Source organism: Lacerta agilis, chromosome 4, assembly GCF_009819535.1.
Source record: "Lacerta agilis isolate rLacAgi1 chromosome 4, rLacAgi1.pri, whole genome shotgun sequence".
In the NCBI taxonomy this organism is placed as follows: Eukaryota; Metazoa; Chordata; class Lepidosauria; order Squamata; family Lacertidae; genus Lacerta; species Lacerta agilis.
Window position 1 is genome coordinate 52,818,033 of NC_046315.1, and position 26,187 is coordinate 52,844,219.

Here is a 26,187-nt window from a genome sequence, read left to right on the forward strand (position 1 = left end):
TTATAAACTAGTAACAATACAAGCAGCACTTGGAAAAAAATCCAAGGCAGATAGCCCACCTGAATCATGCTGGGGAAAGGCAAGACCAAGACTCCGTAGGTTCTTTTGTGTGAAAGCCCACCCTCTTGGCCCCACCCTGGCATCACTGCACTAGCCCCATCCCCAGTGTCCATTCATGGAACGTTGATGCCTGCCAATAGGCATGAGCAGGTGAATGCACAAAGGCAACATGTGCGATTTGGGCTTTATGCACTTTGCCTCTGTATTGTAGGACCAGAGACTCTCAGGTCCGCCTCTCCCCACACGAAGCAACCTGGACTCTGCATTTATTTATCATCTGGAGGGCGAGAGGTCTGGAGGGTGGCAACATGAGAACAGGGCCTTTTTTGCAGGGGCTCCCCATTTGTGGAACGTTCTCTCCAGGGAGGTTCGACTGGTGCCTTCGTTACATATCTTTAGGTGCCAGGCAAAAACATTCCTTTTCAACCAGACCTTTGGGTGATTAATATTCTGCAGCCTTTTAAAGGTGTTTGTGGGAGGGTGGGCTATTGTTTTGTTGCTTCTGGTTTAACTATTTATTTGTGCTTTTATCTTGTCTTTTTATCTCGCGGGCTACCCTGAGATCTTTTGATGAAGAGTGGTAATATATATATAAATCTAGACATAAATTTTAAAAGAGAGGGGTGTGTGTGTGTGGGGGGGGGAAGGCTAGGGCAGGCAGTGCAGCAGTAGGCCCTGAAAGCTGTCTGAAGATATCACATCCCTGTGTTTGGCTGCAAGTCCCTTAGATGTTAAGCAATCTCATCTTTTTAGTTGATTTTGTGCTTTAAAAGGTAGTCTGGCCTCCTTTTTACTGCTCTGGAGTGTGCACTCTGACCAGACGTCCCCTCTTTTAAAAAGGAACAGTGCAGCAAGGCTGCCTCCCCCTGCAATGTAGCTGCAGACAGGCCACAGGGGAAGTCTTCTCAGTGCGAAGTGCAGGGGTGAGAGGGGAGTATCACCTGAAGGATTTCTGCAGGGGTTAAAGGCATTGAAGGTTCTATCAAGAAAAGGGGAGTGATTTTTGGTTGGTGACCTGGATGCTCATTCGCTGCCATGACCTTTAGGCTTGTAATTATTTTTATTTGTGTCACCATCAGGGAGAAGAGCTCCGTCATGCAGTGCATCCACCCACCCCTCTCTTTTCCCTTGCCTTTTGTGGCGACCTTTTCTTTTTCTCTGTATAAACATGGCTTTTCCAAGTAGAACTTCTCGGCCTTTACCCGTTCTCACCATTAGGTGGCTCCTTGTGTCCTCAAATGCCGGCTGAAAGCTGGTTGAGCAGGTGAATGCTTCTTATTGGTTTAGTAGAGCCATGATGCCACTGGGCAGCCCCTTTTAAGAGAAAAGCTAGAAACAGTGTGTGAAGAGCTTGGTACAGTAGCCTTGTTCTGAGGAAGTGGAAAAATCTGTGAACTGTCATTTCCAAACAATCATGAGTGAGGTGAGTGGACAAAATGCTTTTAATACGGAGGGTAGCAGGTAGAAGAGAACAGGAGGATGAACAGAAGAGAACGATGCAGATTCTTTTGAATAAGACAGAAGGCTAAATAGAAAAAAGAGGATTCAAACTGTGGAATGTTTTAAGTTTCAAAAAGGCTGGCATCCATCCAAGAATTTAACAACGGCTAGATTAAGGTTTCCTAGGGAGATGTAAGACATCATTAGCAAATAGTGAACTGACCTGTTTTAAAACGAGCAGGTAATCCTCACAGAGGCTGCAATCCTATATCCAGTTACCTGGCAGTAAGTCCCATTGAGCTCAGTGGGACTTACTTCTGCCTAAATCATGCAAGAGGGCTGCACTGAGACAGACTTAAAAGAAATGCAACAGCCTTTCGTTACTCTCGAAAGAGTTTGCTGGCATTTGAAGCATCGGCTTTGCACAGTTTGCAAAAATCCCAAATAAGTAGCCTTGTTTCTCATTTTCATTAGGAATGAATGTAGGCGGGCATTGTGTCTTCTTGAAGCAAAGCGATTGATTTCCGTATATGTTTTGCGTCCTTCAAAAGCAAGCTGATGTATGCTAAAGTTTAGACATCAAAGTGCAAAGCTGACTTTTTTGGGGGGGGGGGGAGAATCGCTTTGCTTCTAATTGCTCTCTATCAAGTAGCTGCTTTAGCTGAACATGTTTTTGCATACATAAGTAAAAATGCAGGTGGTATGGTGCATAAAAAGGAACTTTGTGTGTGTGTGTGTGTGTGTGTGTGTGTGAGAGAGAGAGAGAGAGAGAGAGAGAGAGAGAGAGAGAATGTAACAAAAAGGTAAATTAAGTCAGTATGCATGTATCTGTTCCAGTGAAATTGTTTCCAGTTTCTGGATGTATAATGCATTTTTCCAAATGACATGACAGCTCTACTAATAGAGCAATAGTATTTTTGGATACACTTTCTCATTATAAAGGAGAATTCTATTTCTGGCAGAAGAGTTAGAATTCTACCCAATCCAAGTAGGGTAGAGTTGACACTTGCACAAAGTTAAGAAGGCTATTGTATAATATTCTGTATTTGTTAAGTTTATTAATAGTGCCTAGGATAAAGGATAAAATCAATGGGGTGGAGTCAACCAGAAGGGTGTGTGCATGTGTGTTTGTGGGGAGAATAAGGAAATCGTTGTTCTTTCAGTGTGGCTTACCTCTCCATCCATCCAAAGAGGTGTGTTTTCCTTTTAAGAGCTTTCTCAAAGATAGCAGCAAGACTTGCATTCCTCCTCCTGTGATGTTTTGACCATGTATGTGTATTGAATACATGGCTAACACACTCATTCTTCCAGAGCTTATTCACTTTCCCACTTGATGCTCACAGCTGAATAAATAAACTGGAAAAGGTCAACGTTTTAGCATGCAAATTGCATTAAGTGTCCCTTTGTCACATACCTTAAATGAACCAGCTTATCTGATGTGGCCCCATTCTTATGCAGAACTTTTCCAAAGGTTTTCCTGATTATTATTATTTTTAAAAAAGATTAAACCTAATTGCTGTTGTGCATAGCTTTATTCTCTTGGATCAGATTTAGCTCCATTCTTTTGTCACTACCTATTCATACAATCGTCATTCACACTGCTACAGTTCACATTCGGTTCCTCTCAGAGGAAATCTCCCTTCTATAATTCAGTGCTTACCATGTACCAAAAATAGGAATAAGCCTGTACCAAAAATAAGAAACTCACATTATTAATCATACGTTCCCAAATCAGTGTCAAGTAGCTATTATTGAAAGTTGGACTCCCAGAGAAAGCCACATTGGAGGCTAATTTAAAGTGCTCCAAACTCTGCCAGAGCTGTCTAGCATTATTGGATCATTAATTTACAGTCCTTCAACAAGTAATAAATTTGCATTCTATTATGCATGCTTACATTGTTCCTGTGATGCAGAAAATGAGGAAAGCCTGTAAACTTTTTTCAACTGCCTTAAACAAAGCATAAAAACAAATTTCTGGACAATTTCCCGCTGCTTTCAAGATGAAAAACAATCCAAAAACAAGGGAAGTTACATCGTCGTCATCATCATCATCATCATCATCATCATTATTAAATGAAGTTGTGCTAAATGCTAGCAGAAAGGCAATCATTCTTTCTAGTGTTTTACATCTACAGGTTTTGGCCAGGGCTCCTGATAGAATAATCTGATCATTCAGTGAACTGCCTTCTGATTCGGCTCCCCACTCCCCTTCATCTTATTATCTGGCTGAAACCTGACATAATGTAATGGGAAAGAGCAGGTCAAATATGGCAATGAAAACAATGTCCCAAAATAGCCTTGGGTATGCAGCTAGCAGAGAATGGCCCAGAGGATGTGATTGTTTTTGTACTAAGAACAGTTAGACTCCCAAGTAAGCTAAACATTTGGATTTCAGATGCTCTCGACCTTTCAGAAACGCTGATCCTCCAACTCGATTTACTTAATTCCGTTTGATTTTCTCATTTTCCTGCTTCCGGATGGGCATCAGCTTTGTTACCCTTTTATGGCTGTGGAAAAACAAACAGCATAGCGTATTCATTAGTTTGATCTTATCATCCGTCTCTTTTGCCCATTTCAGTTAATTGGTGGAGCTTTCTTCTTTTTCTCTTGAAACTTCATGCTCTGATAGCATACGATTAAACACGAGAAGCACCAGGGCTTTCTAGGACCTGAGTGAGATGTTGAGTGACCAGGAAGCTGCAGAGACTTTGTTCTTCTGAATAATACTTGCAAGAAATTTGAATACAAACACACATACACATATATCCATATATCCATATATATACATATCCATATATACAGTCTGTCTGTCTGTCTGTCTATCTATCTATCTATCTATCTATCTATCTATCTATCTATCTCTGAAAACTGAAATCCCATGTATTCTCTTCTGAGGAATGAAAGATAAATCATGCTTCCTTTTATCTCCTTCTTGACACATTGTGAGAGTCAGTAGGGTATAAGGGCTGTAATATTGGACACAGACTGGGAAGACCCGGATTCAGCTCCCCGCTCAGCAGTGAAACTCAGTGGGTGACCCTGAGCCAGACACGAAAGCCTTCAGAAGTTGCACGTTGGAACAGACTGTGTCTGCTGTCTCTCTTGATGTTGCCTCCTCCCCCCCCCCACTGGCCCACCCCCAGACTTCCATTTGAAATATTGAAAGTATTGAAAGTCATGATCTGGAATCTTGCGCATTCAGGGTTCCAAATCATGTGGCTCAGCTTTGTGTATAGACCTGTAGGCATGTAGGCATCCCTTTCAGTCTTGAGTGTGATGGTGGGTCAGTTCTGCTTCCTCTCCATGTATTTAATTTTTGTGTGGAGGCAACCTCTGGGCACAGCTTAACTCTCACATAAACCTAGCTTGCAAGTTTTCCAGAGGCATGTGATTGGCCACTGTGGGAACTGGGTCCTCAACTAGTTGGGCTCTTGAACAAATCCAGTAGGGCTCTTCATGTCAGACTAATCTGATCTCATTTTTTGACAGAATTACAAGCCTGGTAGATGAAGGGAACACTGTGGATGTAGCCTATCTTGATTTCAGCAAGGCCTTTGACAAGGTGCCCCATTATATTCTTGTAAAGAAGCTGGTAAAATGTGGGCTAGGCAATGCTACCATTCAGTGGATTTGTAACTGGCTGACTGACTGAACCCAAAGGGTGCTCATCAATGGCTCCTCTTCATCCTGGAAAGATGTGACTAGTGGGGTGCCACCGGGTTCTGTCTTGGGCCCAGTCTTATTCAACATCTTTATCAATAATAATAATAATAATAATAATAATAATAATAATTTATTATTTATACCCCGCCCATCTGGCCGGGTCTCCCCAGCCACTCTGGGCGGCCTCCAACAAATACCAAAATACAATGACTTGGATGATGGGCTTGAGGGCATCCTGGTCAAGTTTGCAGATGACACCAAATTGGGAGGGGTGGCTAATACCCCAGAGAACAGGATCACACTTCAAAATGACCTTAACAGATTAGAGAACTGGGCCAAAGCAAACAAGATGAATTTTAACAGGGAGTAACTACAAGTACAGGATGGGTGACACCTGGCTTGAGAGCAGTACATGTGAAAAGGATCTAGGAGTCTTGGTAGACCACAAACTTGACATGAGTCAACAGTGTGATGCAGCAGCTAAAAAAGCCAATGCAATTCTGGGCTGCATCAATAGGAGTATAGCAGCTAGATCAAGGGAAGTAATAGTACCACTGTATTCCGCTCTGGTCAGACCTCACCTAGAGTACTGTGTCCAGTTCCTGACAGTAAGAGCTGTTCGACAGTGGAATTTGCTGCCAAGGAGTGTGGTGGAATCTCCTTCTTTGGAGATCTTTAAGCAGAGGCTTGACAGCCATCTGTCAGGAATGCTTTGATGGTGTTTCCTGCTTGGCAGGGGGTTGGACTGGATGGCCCTTGTGGTCTCTTACAACTCTATGATTCTATTATTCTTCTGATGTGCCTAAGTTCCTACCTCACAGTGCCATGTGCATCAATTGTGGGAGACAATGCATGTTGCCCTTAGTTTTATTTGGGAAAAGTTAGGGCAAAAGTATTTTCAGGCTTTGTATTAGTATATGTGAGTATAATGCAGTTAAAATTGGTTCCTCTTGTGGTAACCAATGAGATGCAAGTCCTTTTCATACAGTGCTAATGTATAGGGCAATCATTGGCACAATGGAGTGGGAAGGCACTATTGACCCCAACAGCAACCACCACCCCTCAAATACAAAGCAGAAGTAAACCATGTGTCTTAAAATTAAATAAGCTGCCCATTCAATTATATGATGCACCAGTCCCAGAAGGGATTATGGAGACTGAAATACCGGAGGAAATCACTCCAGGAGATGGTCCCCCCTTCACCCCAAAACTGCCCAGTTCTTTACAACAAGGGATGTACAGCTAGATTGAGAGAGAGCAAGATATTTATGCAACTTGATGAGGAACAAATTCCTCAGCTGGCAAAAGGTGGGTGTGGGGGGAAGGAAGGCAAAGACAGATCACTTAATAATTTGAACTGACATCCCTTTATTAGATGGGTGGTGCCCTGTCATTTGAAAGAGAGAGGGCAAATGATGTCTTCAATGTGTCACTTTGCCCACGCTCCCCTTCAGGACAGAGTAAGGATTTGTTACTCTTCAGCTCTGGGCTGGTGAGACTGATGGAATGTGCTTTTAAAGATCGCTATATACACATTTTCATCCCCTAATTGCGTGAGTGACTACAGCACATTCCATCTTATTTACTGAAGATCTTTATTAGTAAAAACACAATGCTCGGAGATGTCCCAGGTAACCCTTCCCCTTTTAATTTATAAAGAAGCAGAGCAGGTCATGTTTCATCTTTCTTTCTTTCTTTCTTTCTTTCTTTCTTTCTTTCTTTCTTTCTTTCTTTCTTTCTTTCTTTCTTTCCTACTACATCAGGATTAAACAGTCTTAACTTCCTTTAACCCATAAAGAATCACAATTGTATCATGCTGTAGTAAGTTAGTCAGAGCCCTTCCCTTAACTCCTTTCCATTTTTTTCTTTTGAAGAAGCTCTCCTCACTTACTCTGCAAGGACCAGGACCTCACAGCTCCACAGAACATAATGAATGTTTACTATTTTAAACCATCATGGCTCAGGAATATACTGTATTTTTGACATCTATTTCTTGTTCCCGGAAACCTACCCGGGAATGTAATGTGGAGTATTGACCACAATCTTTAAAAAAATAAAAAATACAGCCCTTGTTTTCATGTATTCATTTCTTATAACCTTAGCTATTAAAGTGGGGCCAGGCGGGTGGATAAAATAGATGAATGGAATTGAGCCCCTGTTACTGAGGTAGCTCTCATGCTTCCTAAAATCTAGTATTGCCATATCATGGATTTAACTCATTTTGTACAGTGCAATAGGCCCCTGGGGACTAATAGCAAAATTCTGCTTTGTGTAGGTACAGAACATTACACAAATGATATCTCCGCCCTCCCTGAACTCCTTTTCTCTTATGATTGAAGCTTGGGAGCCTTAAATTTCCTATATCAGTGTGTGGAATGAGCATAATGCTTCATGCAGTTCAGACTGCATACCCATTTACCTTTAAAGCACATCCTTTCCCTCAAAGAATTATGGGTTACCCCTCACAGAGGTACAGTTCCCACCAACTGTTACCAAACTACAGTGCCCAGAATTCTTTGAGTCGGGGTGTGCGTGTATGTGTGTGTGACACGCTTTGAATGCACTTTAAAGGTTTAGTTAGTTAGTGTGTAAGCAGCCTTATAGTGAAGTATTTGTTAACAAAGGGCCTGCTTCTGTTGCCTCACTTTTGCAAAATTTGCACATGCGCACGACAGTTGGCAACTTTAAATACTGGTCCGTAGACAAGGACAGGGAGATGGGGCAAGACCAGTGAAAACAGGGCAGAACTTGTTGGCAGGATAGGAGCAGTGCCTTTCCCCCCTATAAAAATACACATTAACTTGGCTAAGATCCAGGCCAATAAATGTTGTAAATATGTCTAAAATATAAATGCAGATAAACTGAGCCCATACCAGAAAGGCGCTGTAATTTTGCAGTGCCAGAGGGCATTTGCTCTTGGTTGTCTGCATCTCCAGCAGCAGCTGCCTATGTAGGTGCTCACGGTGCAGTGGTGATGATGATGATTAATAATAATAATAATAATAATTTATTTATACCCTGCCCATCTGGCTGGGTTTCCCCAGCCACTCTGGGCGGCTTCCAACAAAATATTAAAATACAATGGTCTGTTAAACATTAAAAGCTTCCCTAAACAGGGCTGCCTTCAGATGTCTTCTAAAAGTCTGGTAGTTGTTTTTCTCTTTGACATCTGGTGGGAGGGTGTTCCACAGGGCAGGCGCCACTACCAAGAAGGCCCTCTGCCTGGTTCCCTGTAACTTGGCTTCTCGCAGCAAGGCAACCACCAGAAGGCCCTCGGAGCTGGACCTCAGTGTAGATTAACTTGAGCAAAGTGTAGATTAACTTGAGCAAAAGAAAAGTTCCTGCCCCAAGGACCTTGCAAGCAAAAAATGTACAAGAAGGCAAGGTGGATGTTATATTTTGCAAGATTTCAATCCTCTTATACTCTTTAGTAGTACAACCAATCAACATAATTTGTTATTTGGCTTCCTCAGGCCTATAAGTCATAGCTCATCAGCCCCTTTCACAGAAAGGGTGAAGCACACATCCCATTGTGGTCAATGAACAAATGATTTTTTTAAAAAAAATATCAATTGAACCTAATGGAATTGGATTGCATTCAAGGACTCAAGAGAAGGAGATATTGGCAGCCACATGGCTTGCCCACTGGGGTCTCACCTATGCCATTTGAGATGCACTGGCCAATCTGAGGAAAATGCAGAGAAAGAGAAACTGGAATCTATGGCTGGAGAAGAAAAGTCATTATAAGATAAAGCGTCAACAGAAGAGGAAATGAAGTGAACAAAAGGAGAGAGAACAGCCAGCAAGGGCAAAATGAATATATGTCTCAAAACCTATTACTGTAATTGAAGCAGTAAATAATAATATTCATCATCTATGGTCTGGTTCCATGAACCACTGCATGGATAGGATCGTGAATACAGATCTCCATGATTGTAAAAGGTGTCATTTGTCCTCTTGCATCATCGCTGAGAGCCATGCCAAGCACCAGTACAATTATGCTAGAGCAAGGAGTTTGAAAAGGAGAGACGCATGAAAACTTAGGGTCAAGTTGTTGGTGCTGACCCCACGTCCAATGGGCCAAGAAGCTATGAACACTGGTACAACCTGTCATCATGTTCTCCTGTAGAAGGGAATCTAATAAATGTGCGATAGAGGAATACATATTTGACAGCAGTGAAGAAACATAGCTTAGTGACAGAGCATATGGTCTCCGTGCAGAAGGCCACAAGTTTAATTCCTGGTATCTCCAGTTAACAGATAGCAGGGGATGTGGAAGACCTCTTGCCTTTAGACCCGGGAGTGCAAGTGCTAGGAAGGGCTGGTCTAGGTGGACAAATCATATGACCCTACTACTGACCCATTTGTCCCATGTGGGGTGTAACTTTAGCTGCCATGGAGCAAACTGCTAATGAAATATGATAATGAACCCATTTGATAGCAAAAGGCTGAGGCTAGTCTCATCCATTGTTTCCCCTTTTCAGCAACTCCCAAGAGCCACCATTTCTCATGCCCAAAGCCTTCAAAACCGGCAGAAGCAAGAGCATCCATGTGCTGGTTGTTTTGCACCTGGGTAAATGGTAACCAAGGGGTAAGAAACAGGACAACTGAATTCATAATATATGCAGATCAGGATCCTGATGGATGAGGAAAGATGGGCAGCGCAAAAAAATAGTCTGTGCCAGGCTTGATGATCACAGTCCCCTTGCCATGTTTCCTTTCTTTCCAATGGCATAAATTTCAGTAGGTTGAGACAATGCACCAAGCCAAACAATAGTATCTCATTCTGGCACAGCTATATATAAAGGTTCTCAGCACTCCCAAGATTGGACAAAACAAACCAAATTCTCTGGGGAATCACAGCCCCTTTTATCTCCACACATTAGCACAAGGCAGGTTGAAAGCCAGCTGCAATCCTCCTCTGTGGAGTTCCCTTACATAAGGATTTTTCTGGTGCCATAAGGGCCAGCCATGCTTGCTGTACACCATCTCCTTCAGCAGCCTTTTGCGCATGAAGCATTGCCAAAGGGAAAGGGAACATGGCTGACATGCGCTTGCTTTCCTGAAGTATCTGATGGATGGCAATAATCCATCAGAGCTCAGTGTAGCTTGCTGAAGTCCTGAGGCAAATAAGATGTTCCTTTGGCTGCACCGGCAGTCAGGCAGTAACAGACGTGGCATGTGGCCAGCTTTTCAGCTTCTTCCACTTAGAGTTTCCGTGTGTCCTGGATGGCAGATCCTGAGGGCTTATGAAGAAACGAACTGGTGTAAAGTTATGACTTTTCAAAGCTAATGCCCATCGATGTGGCTGAACAAGTAACATTGCTGCTTCCAAATGTAATCTTCCGAAAGCAATTTCTTTGGAAACTCCTAGTACTCAGGGAAAATCATGAGACAAAACTGTTTTAGATTGTGGCACACATGCAAAGCAACAAAAATATTCCTTATAGAAGGAGCTCTGACTGTAAGGCAGCCTTCCACAACCTGGTTCCCTCCATATATTGTTAGACTACAGTTCCCATCACAATGGCTGGGGCTGATGTTTGCTGGAGCCCAACAGCATTTGGAGACCACTAAGTCGGGGAAGGCTGCTGTGTCAGGTAATCATATTTCAGTCTTCAGAGCAGATAAAGTCTGTTTTAATAATGGTAGGATCAATACGTTCAAATATGAAGCGATTTGTTGGGGGCAAGCTTTGGCCATTAATAATTGTGCTGTCCCTTGAAGGCAGCCTTTAACAAAATTACAGCTGGATGTGCTTTCTGTAAAATTAAATTTTCTTGTAATCTCTCTTTTCCCTCTCTGTTTTCAGGCAAGTTCAAATCTCCCCTGTTGCTGAAAACTTTCTTTCCTTCCAAATATCATCCCTTCCCCACCTCCCACTCCCCAAACTCCCGAGGCATGCAATCTGCACCAGCTGCCTTCCTTTGATAGCTACAGCATGGTTTTGCATAAGCATTTCTTATCAGCTGCCTGCCTGTATCTTGTGAACAAAGTGGACCTACCTACCTCACAGGGCTGCTGCAATGCCAAACAAGAGAAACTACAAAGAACCTTGCCAGATATAAGTAGCATATAATGATCCATACTTGGCTCTTCCTGATCCAATATAAGTATTCCTGTTGCCTTCAACTCGCTTATCTTATGGAGGGGAGGTGTATATCATGGTTTAAGGCACTGCTCCCTGTCCCCAACCTCCACACATCCACACACCTGACATTGTATGTCATGGACATCTGAAGAACCGCTACATGATTGGGGTGGTTGTGGTATGCCTGGTTCCCAATCATGTGAAACTCCTGCTGCTCATGCATAGGGATTCCTCTTCAGACATCTGCACTTGCAGTTTGGACATGGGACATAGCTGTCAACTTTTCCCTTTTCTTGCGAGGAATCCTATTCAGAATAAGGGAATTTCCCTTAAAAAAAGGGAAAGGTTGACAGCTATGACATGGGAAGCCAAGGCTAGATTGATCACATGACACTGGGTGTGGAGCCAGCAGCATGGCCATGTGGCATTGAGGGCAGGGCCAGTGGCTTTGTGTGAGTTCCCTATGTGCAAAAAACCCACATGAACAGGGCTCAAGTAAACAGAACAAAGGAAGAGGATTGGGAATATTTTTTTTTTAAAAAATCTGGCCATTCCTTGCTTAGATCAAACAATGTTACGAGCCCCTTTAGAGCATTTGTCTTGTTGCTCTTTCCCACTTCATTTAGGATAGATACTACACCTTCCCTTATTAAAAATGGGTAAACTTAATCAGCCATCAGCTTTGTGGAGAAGGAAAGGAGAAGCTAGCCACACTTTGATACAGATGAACATGCTATTTACAGAAATGTACATAAAACCAAGACTCTGATAATGCAAGCATTACTAATACTGCTATCCCATTGAAGCACATGGAATTACTCATGTTAGGTAAAGGTTACACGTGTAGATAAATGTTTAAAAATCAAAACCACACTCAGAGAGGAAAAGAATCAAAGGATTTTAAAGGCTTCACAGTTAAAGGCTTCACTGTTTTAAAGGCTTCACAGTAACAGAATTTTACATTCTTTGCAGCTGCTTTCAAAATGAATTTCAAACATCGTGTTAATTCCCACACCAGAAATATTTCTGATTACAATATCCTTGAAGAAATATCTGCCAAAGTATATGTCTCGTTCAAGATATGCTAATACAACGTATATTAAAGAGTGTAGAGTCGGTGTGACTCATGCAGCTCACATTTGATTTTGGTGTAAAAATCCACCTTTGGAGGAAAATATATCTTGATTTTGAAGTTAACTAGAGGGTTTTTCTGTTTTTTTGTTTTGTTTTGCAAGGTTGTGCAGGAATAAACTACCCTCAGCAAATGCCCACAAAAAAGGGAAAATTATCTATTTACCCCTGACTATTTCAAAGGTTACCATTTATAGAAGTTGATCTCAAAGCCTTGCAAATGTAACTCGTTTGTCCCGGTTTATCCGAGGGCTCCAAAAATAGTTAATTGTAATTGAATTAAATGTAAAAATAAATTAAGGATGACATACTTGTATTACCCAATATGGCCACTTCAAACTAAGTGGATAATTTTTAAAACAATCTCTATGGTTTAGGCTGAAAGAAGCACAGCTTGTACCAGATGCAGCAATGGAAGAGTGCATAGGGATGGATGAATCTGTCAATTTCAGTTTCTCTTCTCATTTCTATAGCTGGTTGCAATAGCATGAAAACGCACCAGCATTTTAGTATGCTTTCCTCCTAGTATACATATTTCAATGCAATTTTGTCTAATATGCAGAATTTTGCAACACCCTAAATAGAATGTATTTCCCTTGCTGTTTTCACTGATCTATGCATTTTAATGCATACTTTCGTCTAATATATGCATTTTTCTACAATTTTTTTTGGCTGGAGAACTCTATCACATAATTAGAGAAGCGCATATTTTGAAAGATAGCTGTGTCTCAGTTTGCATGTTTGTTTCAGGAAGTGGAAATTAGGAAACTTTGCGTTAAAATGTGAACAGAATCAAATTACACCATAGCAGGGCTTTTCTGCTGTTTCAGGATAAGGCTGTCAGTGACTCCTAGCCATGATGGCTATGTTCTTTCTCCAGTGTTTGAGGCGGTAGTTATTTTGCTCTTATGGGGCTTCCACTAACTGAGCCCTATACCCCTTGGCGGGTGTATCTTCAGTACAGGATTGTTCCCTAAAATGGAGTTTCCTATTCTTTTTCTCCGGAAAACTTGGTGGTGGTGTAAAAGGGTGGGAGACAATGGAGAACAACCCCAACTTTTTCTAAAAGGCACATTTGCATGCTGTCCAACGCCTACTCTCTCTATCGGCTGAAAATTGTTTAATCTGTATCTAGATTTTCATAATGCATGGACAACAACTAGCAGGTTTAAAACAGAGTAAAAATCAATACCAAACAAGAGTGGTTCCCTTTTAAATAATGCAGTCTGGATCAGTCCATTCCTCTCTGTGCACACACACACACACACACACACACACAATCTTTTTCTAAATTTACAAGAGATTTATAATCAGAAGAATAACACCTTAAAGAATTAAGTTTACAGAGAGATGATTACATATTGAATCCATTTCCCTTGATATTTGCAAGTGCTCCTAATGCTTCTATATCAGTTTGATCTGACTAATAATTGTCATTATTGACATCCATTAAATGAACAGGAGCTGTAGCTCAGTGTTAGAGCACATGCTTTGCATGTACAACATCCTAGATTGAGTCCCTTGCATCTCCAAGTAGGTCTGGTAAGGATTCTTTTCTGAAACCTTGGCAAGCCAGTGTCATTGTAGACCCTTCCTCAGCCAGGTGACCCTCAGACCTACAACTCCAATAATCACTTGAACTCAGTTGGGATTTTATTATGAATTAAATACATGCTTAAATGACACAGAAAAAGAAATGTTAGAAATGATAACAGAATAGGAGTTTGTCATAGTGATTCCTGCTTGGAATCAGGGGCAGAGGAAGGGGGATGCGGTGGGGGCGGTCTGTCCTGTGTGTTACCAGTGAGGGGGGGGTGACAAAATGACAGGCGTCACTCACCGTGGGGCCTGCAGCACACCCAAGCCACGCGTCTCTCCTGGGAGTGACGTGGTGGTCTTGGTGCCCGCAGGGTTTGCGCTGCTCCAAACAGTCCGCTTGCCGTCTCTCCACACTGCCCCCCCGCTGTAGGGCGGCTGAGTAGGAGGAGGCAGGCAGACTCCTTGGAGGCCCCGCAGAGTGTCCTGCCCCGGCTGGCCCCACTTCGCGGGCAGCTGGCACACACGCCGCCCCAGGCTCCCAATCGGCTTGCTCTGCCACTGCTTGGAATGGCTATTTCTTTCTATAGAATAAAAATGTAAGAATGTCATTGCATAGCTCCCACTGGCATGTGTAGTGCCACTTTACAATATGGGATTTGCATGAAGTCATAGAGGGGAAGGGGAGTAAAAGTGGAGGCGGGTTGTGCAACTGCAGTGGTCACGACATGGGTATGAGAAGGGAGAGATGTTGAGAAGGGAAAGGTGATGGTTTAAAACAACAACAGAATTTTCAGCAAAAGCAGGGAGGGAGGAAACAGAGGAAACAGGTGTCTTAAACAACAGCAGAGCTTTGAGTAAAGTACCATGGAATATTTGAGGGCACCACACCTGTTATCTCTCTCACATGATGTAGCTGAGGAATGGAAGAGGGAGAAGTCTGAGTACAGTGAGAAGGGGGAGACACTGAAAAAAGAAACAATGGCAGAAGTGGCAGGGGGAGATATTGATAGGAAAAAGAGGTGATTTTAAAGAATGGCAGGTGTTTGAGTAGAGCGAGCAGGAAGTGACATTGGGAGGAGAGGCAGTTTAAAACAAGGCTTGAGTACAGTGAGAAGGAAGTTTGGAAAGGCTCTGTTGTGTTAGCTTTTTGGTGTTCTGTGTTGTACCCATCTTTGTTATTTTTACTTGTTAAAACTGGTTTGTTTGTTTTTTAAAAAGCAACCATCAGTATCTTCCTAGCCCTGCTTTCTCCCAATGTCTGCTGTTGTTTAAAACAGCCACACACACCCCAGTGTCCTTCCCTTCTTGCTGTACTTAAACTTTCCCCTCTTCTTTTCATCAGCTGCCTCATGTAAGAGAAATGAAGGATGTGGTATCATGTACAAGTTCCAGATTCAATGTAGTCATTTAGAACAGATTTATTATTATTATTATTAACAAGGAAACTCACATACCGTATATGTACTATAGCCACCACCTGAACTTAACCTTCTGCAACTGAGCCAAGCTGACAGGCTTGCTCTTAAAAGTCTATTCATAATAAAGAGACAGTAACATCTATCCTCATGGGGTGTGCACACAAAGGAGGCTTCAGAATAAAAGAGAGGGAAAGGCATGGAAATGGGGGTGGCCTGTGTGCAAGGGAGAGTTGAAAAAGGAGGAAGGTGATAATGGTGTTCGTGTGCAAAGAAGGCTGCAGAATAGGAGAGAGGAGACAGTATGGAAATGGGTGTTATCTGTGTGCAAGGGCGATTTGAGAAAAATGAGGATGGGGAGAAAAGGAATGAAGGTGAAAATGAGGGTGCAAAGGGGGATTGTATATGGCTAGGAATTACCCTTTGATTTTGATTCCTACCCTTAAGATTGCATCATCTCAGTGTCAAAAAGTATGGGTTGCACAAAGAAGACATATGCTTTATCAGCGAACAGTTTGACCAGCCATGTAGCTTTCATTCCCCTTTCCCTTCCCTATAAAGACAAATTCAAAGTGAATTTGGTTTTCCCTGCCACTTTTAATGATGTGCCTTTGATGTTCTGCAAAACCACTGACTTAAACATTTATATAGCCCCAAGCAGTCATAAACTGTGTTTCCTCCTACGCTCCATAGCGACAAAATTGTTTATCCGCTTTAATGTATAATCATTACGATTCTCCACTCGTGCTCATTTCAGCTCTTATATCGCATCTGCTGGAGGTACTGGAACACAATTATACCTTCGTCCTCTGATGGATACTGGTAGTGTTTGCTGAGAAACTTTGGGGGATGATACACTTAGGACTATTGGCATTCAACCATTTTGGCAAGAAATCCACCAGTTAAATGCGCGCAGAATGAGAAAATAGTGCCACACTAGTGTACTCTGTAGCATTTATTATATTATACTATATTACGTTACATTACATTACATTTTTGTCCAGCTTTTTAGTTAAACATTTTATCCAAAATAGTTCACATCAGTACAGCATTGATGAAAGAGATAGAAGAGAAAGTGAGTGTTCCCTGGTTCATGTCAGATTTGCTTGGGATGCCTGAATTCTCCAAACCTTTGCTCACCCCCTGCAAAGGACCAATTTATCCCAAGAGCTCCTCCCCAGAGGGTGGACTTTTGCCTATCACCACCAGTTTTCCCCAGGGCAAATCCTCTCCTCAGGAGGGCTTACCAGACATCAACCTTGATGTCATTCTGGCTCCAGATAAATACCTTTCCCCTCCCTTCAGCTTTTAAATCCTCTGCAATTTGCTTTTATGAAGCTTTGCAATTAATTATTTTATTTTATACTGTTTTTTTGTATATCTTGTGGTCTTCAAATGTTGTTGTTTGCATTTCATTTACTGTTAATTTAACTTTTGCTAAACTACCCTGGAAGCCTGTTGGAAGGGAAGGGTAAAGGTAAAGGTAAAGGGACCCCTGACCATTAGGTCCAGTCGCAAACAACTCTGGAGTTGTGTGCTCATCTCGCTCTATAGGTCAAGGGAGCCGCTGTTTGTCCACAGACAGCTTCTGGGTCATGTGGCCAGCATGACTAAGCCGCTTCTGGTGAACCAGAGCAGTGCATGGAAAGGGAAGGGTAGAAATCCCTTAAAGAAAAGCAATAAGTACTAAAACTGGGGACACTAAGATTCTCCTCTGTGTTATTTCTTTCCTTATAATTGGCATGGGAATGTGTGGCATATGAAGTCATCACACTTAGCTTTTCCCTCAATAGACCACAATGACATAATCTCTAGAACCTTGGAAGATCATAGTACTGACAGGATTAAATAGGAAGCCTACATGAGTAAGAACTCAGTTGGTAGACCATGAGGCTCTTAATCTCAGGGTTGTGGGTTCAAGCCCCATGATGGGGGAAAAGATTCTTGCATTGCAGGCAGTTGAACTAGATGACCCTTGTGGTCCCTTCCATCTCTGCAATTCTATGATTGCACATCAGGCTAGTCACTGCAGAAGCTCCCCCTCCCATTATGTAGAGGGCAATGAAACCGGCAACATGGACATGATGGAGAGGGCAGAGCCAACAGGCTCATCACAGCTCTCCCCCTCACACAAGAGTAATCCGGGGGTGGGGGAGATTACTTAAGAGGGTTGGACTGACTCCTACTTCATTGTTTTGGGAATGTATTATTTTATTGATTTATTAAATTTATATACTGCCCTTCACCCAAAGATCTCAGGGCAGTTCATAAGATAAAAGCACAAAATAAATAGATGTATGGGAGGAGCATTCCACAAATGGGGAGCCATTGCAGAAAAGGCCTGTTCTCATGCTGCCACCCTCTGGATCTCTCATGGAAGAGGTACACGAAGAGGGGCCTCAGAAGATAGTCGCAAAGTCTGGGTCGGTTCATTTGGGGAGAGGCGGTCCTTCAGGTATTGCGGTCCTGAGCTGTAGGTAACTCTATGACTGGCCAGCAAAGTTCATATTTGTATTAAAAATACCTTTCCACAACATTCTCTTACCCATTAATCACAATCGGTCTTTGAGTACACAAAAGGCTCAAAGGCAATTTATGATAATACTCATGATCAATGGCTTCATAAATATAGACTAAAGTGAGAGGCAAGTAATCACCGAACTGCAAGTTTTGCCAAATACTTTTGGCAGGATGCTAGTAGCATTAACTATATTCTTACTCTGCCTTGCCTCCAAGGAACTCATCTCTTCCCTTTTTATTCTCACAATATTATGTGAGGTAGATTAGGCTGCAAAAGCATGACTGGTCCAAGGTCAGCCAGTGAGCTTCATATCTGAATGAGAATTTAAACTCAGGTCTCCCTGGTCTAAGTCCTGCACACTAACCACTAGACCATGCTGGCTCTGAAACAGAACCCCCCCCCCCTTCTGCACCAATGATATAGCATTTTAGGCCCTGAAATGCAGTTGACATCTAAGCTTAAGCAAAAGAACTAATAACTGATGAGCTTGAAAGTCAAATAATGCCAAATTTGCTGAACAAATGCTTCTTCTTCTGAATAGCTCCATGTAGCTTTGATTGACAACTTGTGATTTCTTTGCTGTTTGTAAATTCAATCTTTGTGTTTCTTCCCAGAGCAATGAATATCATGTAATGTCTCAGCAGACTTGTATCCCTTGCAAATATGAAATAAGTGCTCTATGCATTTTGCAACTACTTGCATGCACTTTTCAGGATGCAATTGCATTTTGACTTTTGGGGGCTTAAATAGCTGCAGTGCAGGATTTGCAGTTCAGCTGTGCATTGACTTCATTTTCAGTCTTCTGCTAGAATCACCGAGTTACTTTTGCCTTTTGCATACCCAATGACAGATAAAAGATTTTAGAGGTGTGAAGAAAGTGGAAGGTGAAACCTGATGAGTAGAATGATTAAAAATTAAATGTATCCCCGTGGTGGTGAAGAGCACTGTGTGAATGCTTGGCAGGGGAGCCAACTTGAATAAAATATTGTGGGGGCCCTGGTAAGCCCCGCCCTGCATAATTGAACACATGATGTGATGCATGCGCACCATGTGAATGGCAATACCCATCAACTTTGCCGGGGTCCCCTCAAATATTTTATTGTGGGGGACAGAGCCCCCACAGCTCCTAGGAGTTGGCTTCTATGATGCTTGATTCTGGCCCCACCCCACTGAAGCACACCCCGCTGACCATTTTTAATATGGGTCATGTGCCCCTTAGCCCCAAAATGTTCCCCGCACCTGGACCACATGTAATCGTCCCTTTATTTTCCTCTTTTGCACAGAGACAAGGTGCTGGAGCAACAAATGGAAAAGACAAGACATCTGGTGAGAATGGTAAGACCTGATTGGATGATATATATCATTGTGGTAGACTCTTGCCTTTGGGATAAAATGAACAGCTAGTTAATAAGGATCCATGCCTCATGTCCTTCACCAGCATTTTTATGTGGAAAGTTGCATCGGGTGCCAGGAGGACCAGGTTTCTCTAAAGGCCTTTAGGATGAACAAATCTGACCTGCAACGAAACATTTCACTGTAGAGAGCCCCTGTTGGGGGGGGGGGTTCCAACCAGCCTTTTCCAGGGTGCTTCATTGCATTTCCTTCACCCCACCCAACTTTCCATCTCACTCCTGCCCCATAACAGTTGGTTCTCATGCCATGAATATGCTTAATCCTTATTGAGCTGTTATGGGGAATGCCTTCCTTTCACAAGAGATTTTTTTGCTAAATTGTTTTTTGAACTTATGCAAAGTTTGGACCCCCACCCCCACCCTGCACAGCTGCCCTCTTGTGTATGGATGGTGCTATTTTGGTTATATATCTACAATCAGAGAAAGAATTCACTGTCGGTATAATGGGTTTGGTGAAGGGAATACGTGGTGTGCATTTCCTCAGGAGTTCTGCATGACAACCCTGAAGACTTTTGCTGACCCAGGGCAGTAGGGCTGGCAAGGTTAGAGCAATGGGTTTCATGCATCTCAGATGCCGTACATGGCTGTTGTTACACATCACAGTAGCTACAGCAAACCTGGAGCTTTCGAGTGCGCTTTTTAAAATACAAAACATCAAACTGAGTTGCTCTGCATTTACAGACTGACTCAATTCAAGATGCACAAGAGTTATCTCCTGGTTTTACTTCCATAATAAGGCTGGATGACTTTCTTCGCAATGCTGTTTATATAACACGATCATGAAACATGATGTTCTTAATAAAATGAAACGATGCAGTTAACCCAAAATGAAAGAAGACAGAGCAATGCAGGTTTTGTGAAGCTTCTTACAAAAGAAAAAAAGCTCATTGAAAGCAGCAGATTTTGCACCTGCGGGGAAGACTTTCACATCCCCAGGCTAGCTAGGATATTTTGAACAGTTTCATTACCATCTTTGGCAAGCCTGGCCAAACATGTTTTTCAGGGTCCCCCCCCCCTTCCTAGAAAACAACGACACTTGCCAAAGAAGTAGAGCACGTCTCCCGCATACCCATCTTCTCACTCCCACAGTGATGTCACAAACATTACTTTTTCCATAGCTCAGCACTCACTGCCACTCACATCCCTTCCCACCAGCCTACATGCCTCTTCCATAATTTATAAGCTGTTGCCATACAAACAGTCTAGCATATTTTGAAAGTGGGAAATTGCAGCTGTGCCAATGCATACCAGCTTCCAAATACTCTTATCCTCTGAAAGTCTTCCCTCCCCAGCAAACAAAATTACAGTTCTGAGTTGTTGGTAGGGATGGACTAATCTGTCTGGTTTGGTTTCCCTAACTTTCTGATCCCCCCCCCCCAATTGAAAATTCAGTTCAGCACATTTCTGGAGCAGTTTGAGAAATTTATTATTATTATTATTATTATTTTTTAGTCCTTATGAAAATTCAACAGCATCTTAGTGTGCATTTTTCCAAATATATACACATCTCTCTATGCTGTTTTGCTGGATGTGCACATTTTGGTTGGAGAGTCTGACTCTTTGTGACCCCATGGACCAGAGCATGCCAGGAACTCCTGTCTTCCACTGTCTCCCACAGTTTGGTCAGCTCATGTTGGTAGCTTTGAGAACACTGTCCAACCATCTCATCCTCTGTCATCCCCTTCTCCTTGTGCCCTCCATCTTTCCCAACATCAGGGTCTTTTCCAGGGAGTCTTTTCTTCTCATGAGGTGGCCAAAGTATTGGCCTCAGCTTCAGGATCTGTCCTTCCAGTGAGCACTCAGGGCTGATTTCCTTAAGAATGGATAGGTTTGATCTTCTTGCAGTCCATGGGACTCTCGAGAGTATCCTCCAACACCATAATTCAAAAGCATCAATTCTTCAGCAATCAGCCTTCTTTATGGTCCAGCTCTCACTTCCATACATCACTACAGTCATACCTCTGGTTGCGAACGGGATCCGTTCCGGAGCCCCATTCCCAACATGAGCAGCGTGCAACCTGAAATGCCGCGTCTGCGCATGTGCAAAGCGCGATTTGGTGCTTCTGAGCATGCACGAATCGCCAAACCCAGAAGTAACCTGTTCTGGTACTTCCGGGTTCAGCGCATTCGTATCCCATGATGAATGCAACCTGCAGTGATCATATCTAGAGGTATGACTGTACCAGGAAAACCATAGCTTTAACTATACGGACCTTTGTCGGCAAGGTGATGTCTCTGCTTTTTAAGATGCTGTCTAGGTTTGTCATTGCTTTTCTCCCAAGAAGCAGGCGTCTTTTAATTTCTTGACTGCTGTCACCATCTGCAGTGATCATGGAACCCAAGAAAGTAAAATCTCTCACTGCCTCCATTTCTTCCCCTTCTATTTGCCAGTAGGTGATGGGACCAGTGGCCATGATCTTAGTTTTTTCTTATGTTGAGCTCCTCCTTCACCCTCATTAAGAGGTTATTTTAATTCCTCCTCACTTTCTGCCATCAAGGTTGTGTCATCTGCATATCTGAGGTTGTTGATATTTCTTCCGGCAATCTTAATTCCGGTTTGGGATTCATCCAGTCCAGCCTTTCGCACGATGAATTCTGCATATAAGTTAAATAAGCAGGGAGACAATATACAGCCTTGTCATACTCCTTTCCCAATTTTGAACCAATCAGTTATTCCATATCCAGTTCTAACTGTAGCTTCTTGTCCCACATAGAGATTTCTCAGGAGACAAATGAGGTGATCCGGCACTCCCATTTCTTTAAGAACTTGCCATAGTTTGCTGTGGTCGACACAGTCAAATGCTTTTGCGTAGTCAATGAAGCAGAAGTAGATGTTTTTCTGGAACTCTCTAGCTTGGGCCCTTATCTACCCAGTACTACATGCTAGTTTGCCCAGCAGCACAGATAAGATGGTCAAAAGATGCCTGCAGCTGCACTGTGGGGAAAATCCCCATTTCTACTGAGTTCCACCTCCGAGGGTCTTTTGGTGGTTCCCTCACTGCAAGAAGTTACAGGGAACCAGACAGAAGGCCTTATCGGCAGTAACACCCTCCCTGTGGAACGCTCTCCCATCAGATGTCAAGGAGATAAAGAACTATACAACTTTTAGAAGACATCTGAAGGCAGCCCTGTATCGGGAAGTTTTTAACGTTTGACACTTTATTATCTTTTTACATTCTGCTGGAAGCTGCCCAGAGTGGCTGGGGAAATAATAAAACAACAACAACAACAACAACATAAATAAATAAATAAATAAATGCTAAAATTATTGTTACTACTACTACTACTACTACTCATGGATAACCAATTTTTTTCACTTTCCTCTACACTTGTGTGGTGCTCACAAGTATCTCCTACCTCCCCTGCCTCCTCCTTACGATTTCTGCTAAAGACAAGGCTTCCCCCTTTCATTGGCTTGCAGTGGGACAAACCCCTCCTTCAGCCTATTGCCAGTCAATAGACAATACTGAGCAGCTATGTGTCCTACTGTAGAGATGACAGCCCTCTGTTTGAAAGACCATCAGGTCCAATTCTGGTTTAAAGATGCAGAACCATAAGAGGGGAGAGCAACAAGGGCCTTGAAGTTGCCCACCAACATTGAGCACCTGGGGAGCAGACTGAATAGGCACACAGGTCACCTGGTTATAGCCTTCCTTGCTCCGGTGATGTATTTTATGTCTATTTACATTACAGTAATCAGGTTGTACTCAATGGTACGCCTACTCAGAGAAGGCCCACTGAAGTTAATAGACATGACTCATTTAGGTTCATTATTTTCAGTGGTTTTCACTCTGAGTATAACTTAGTTGGATTCAACCCATCATTTCTAAATTTGTATTTATATATGAGAACTGGCATATAAGCATTTTTTTAAAAGTATTTTTTAAATATATAAGCATTTTATGGGAACTGGTGTCCTCATTTGTCCTCTTTTTTGTCACACATTTCCCCATTTGGGGCAATTTATAAAGAGACATCCTATGCACTAATGGGCTGGCTTGGTATAAGGCAGCTCCCAGTGTTCCTAAAATAGAATTAGGATGAACTGATCCCCCCCCCCTTCTGTGATCTGTACCAAAGCTTACTTTACTCATCTGGCTGACCTGCAGCTGAATATTTCATCAAATAGCTGTATATTTTCACTCCCGTGAGCTTCCTTTACCAGCACCTCATTAAAAAGAAGTCTGCAAAGACATCTGCGTGGCAATGGTTGCACAGCCTGCCATGATCTCTCAGTGAGCTTTGCAGGAAGTTTTTGTTTCATGTATCATTTAAGATGTTCTACATTGATTCCATCAAAGCCCATCTCCTGCTCTAAACAAAGAATATGACACTAAGCACCTGTTACTTGACATAGCCTAAAACTGGTACTTTTCAAGATGAGTTGCCTGTAATGGAGCGATCTTTAATAATTTTAATCAAATGCAAGGAGTCTGCATAGAAAACCAAGGCCAATTAAATATTATTTTATTTTTAACTGGCTGAAGAAACATTATTTATCTGTATACACAACTGCACCCACCCACTTTATTGTCTGTATGAGATTTGTGTTGTGTTTCAAAGTACTATGTGCACAAGCCAGGTTGGCAAGAGGAAGGCAAGACTGTAGCTCAGTGGCAATATGTTGTAGGCAGAAGGTCCCAGGTTCAACCTCTGGTAAAGCTGGGAAATGCTCCTGCCTGAAAGCCCAAAGAGCTGCTGCCAATCAGAGTAGACAATATGGAGCTAGATGGACCAGTGTTCTTTCTCAGTATAAGGCCGTTTGTTATGTTCCTCGTATAAAGTTTCCCTTCTGAGTTATGTCCCCAGGGTCAAGGTCTGACCCACAAGTGGATAAAATATGAGACGACTCAACAGAACAAATGCTTACCGGTAATTGATGGATGGGTTTATTTATTTTTTAAATGCCAAGAGGGGGAAAAAGGGAAGACTCATAAGAATTAGTGGTGGGTAAAGGAAGACAGCTGTCAGTTTCCTCATTTTGCCCATCTTCTCATATCTCCTCCCCCTCCTCCAATTCCATTCACAAACTGTGTCTATGGAAGTGACTTGTAGGCTACTGTTGCTGATATCACCAGGTCCCAGACGTTTCTCAGGCATGTTGGTGGCAGGTTGTCCTTTGCTTAGAGTTTAGAGGGATCAGGATACCATTTCCAAGCCTATCAATGACTACACAACAGTACCCTTTTGCGTTTCAGAGATGTGACCTACCTTTTACCCAATCATGTATTTGGGAACCCACTTCTTAGGTTTTCTCCTGTATATTTTGGCTGCTGCTGCTGCTCTTGCAACCCACGTTTGGTGAGGTTGCAATTTCAAAGACCAACAATTATTTTCCGCATACTGAAGGCTGACTAGTGAGAACTAGATCTCTTGATTATTGTGGGGTCAGAGAAGGAGCCTTTATAGTGTGCACGGCATTCTGCTTCAGATAGGCTGGCTTATTGGTGTTTTTAGGCCTGTTACCGCTTGATTTTATTGGCTTATGTCTGTAGTGATGTGTTTTGTATTGTAATTGCATTTTGATTGTGCATACATGCATATTCTGTTTTAATAATTTTCTTGTGTGCCACCCCTAAGAACTTTGGTAGTGGAGCAGCACAGAAATACTGTAACAAATAAATAAACAAACAAACAGCCTAAACTCATGTTGGGAATGGTTTAAAGGCTGCCTCTGTTAGATGGCCATCCCCAAGCATCTGTAACTGATTGCTGATGGACACAACATGCAGGATGTGACAGGCCATTGCTTTAGTCTCTGGAAGCCAATAATGTGTTCTTATAATGCACCACTAGGTTATCCAGCCCTTTATGCAACTCTAAACAGCCCCATAAACCCCAAATAGTCAACTTCCAATGATGGTGAAATTAGAGGGGAAAGAAACAGGCACACACTGCTCATCCTCATCACTTTAAAAATAGCAACACCATTTTTATTATAACTACATCGCCCATTTCCTTTAATTTACATTATGTTTTTCCTCCCCAAGATGATTTGGTTTGAGCAATGCTAAAAGCCTTTTAAACTTATGTCATTTTACCTGCTGATAATATGATAAGATGTTAATCATCATAATCTTTGGAAGTCTTTTTGTGTGTGTTTCTGATGTGTGCAGCTAGAATAATACATTTAACTTGATGCTCCAAAATTGCTATGTAATTTGCCATAATTGGAAGACTGCTTGAAAGAGTGGCAGAATTTAGAATAGTGGGAAAGTCATAAATTTGGGCTAAAGATGTGTCTATTGTTACTTGCATTGTCTGGAAGAGAGATCCTGAAAAGGGCCCTATTGGAACAATCCACTTTGATATCAGTGGAGAGAAGGCATTTAGTCTGGCCTCCAGTGGAGTCCAGTCCTTTTCTGTTGTCCTAGATACAAGTAAGAAGGCAGCCTTTCATATTGTTTATTTGCCACCTTCACGTTTCTGCCTTCCTTCAGTCTGCTCACAGCAGCATAGAAGACACTTCTTAAATGCTATTCAGACATCTTCCATCCCACAATTACAACTGTGTGCACAGGGGAGCAGGACCCTGCCCCCTCTGTCACATCCCCATCTCCACCTTCCAGCTGTTGGAGATGGCAGCACTGAAGCAAAGAGCCTGCTCTACTCTTGTGGGTTCCTCATGTTGTTAAGAACCCTGCACGATCAGGGTTCTAAATCACTGGAGCCCACATGCATAGAAGGCAGTGATGGGGGTGTGATAGAAGGGTGGGGACAGCAATTTCAGCCCTTCCCCAAAAAACAATTGTAGTTGCATGAGTGAGACTGCCTGAGTGAGGCTACACAGAACTGTGGCCAATCATGAACCCCTAGTACATTGAGTGTATCTATATTTGGTCCTTTGGTAGAGGATGTTGAGACCAGAATACATGGCAACAGCTCACATTCCCTAAAGTTAATATTTGAATTAGA

General features: G+C 42.5%; 1 protein-coding gene across 1 annotated transcript in view; it reads left to right on the forward strand.

The window, feature by feature from the left end:
* Positions 1 to 1,353: 1,353 nt before the first annotated feature.
* The window catches only part of PCP4 (Purkinje cell protein 4), a 42,497-nt gene continuing 17,663 nt past the window's right edge, over positions 1,354 to 26,187 (forward strand). The window contains exons 1-2 of the mRNA XM_033147051.1: positions 1,354 to 1,483; positions 19,144 to 19,195. Of these exons, the coding sequence (XP_033002942.1) occupies positions 1,475 to 1,483; positions 19,144 to 19,195 (61 nt within the window). The 5' untranslated portion in view covers positions 1,354 to 1,474. The remainder of the gene's footprint in view (positions 1,484 to 19,143; positions 19,196 to 26,187) is intronic.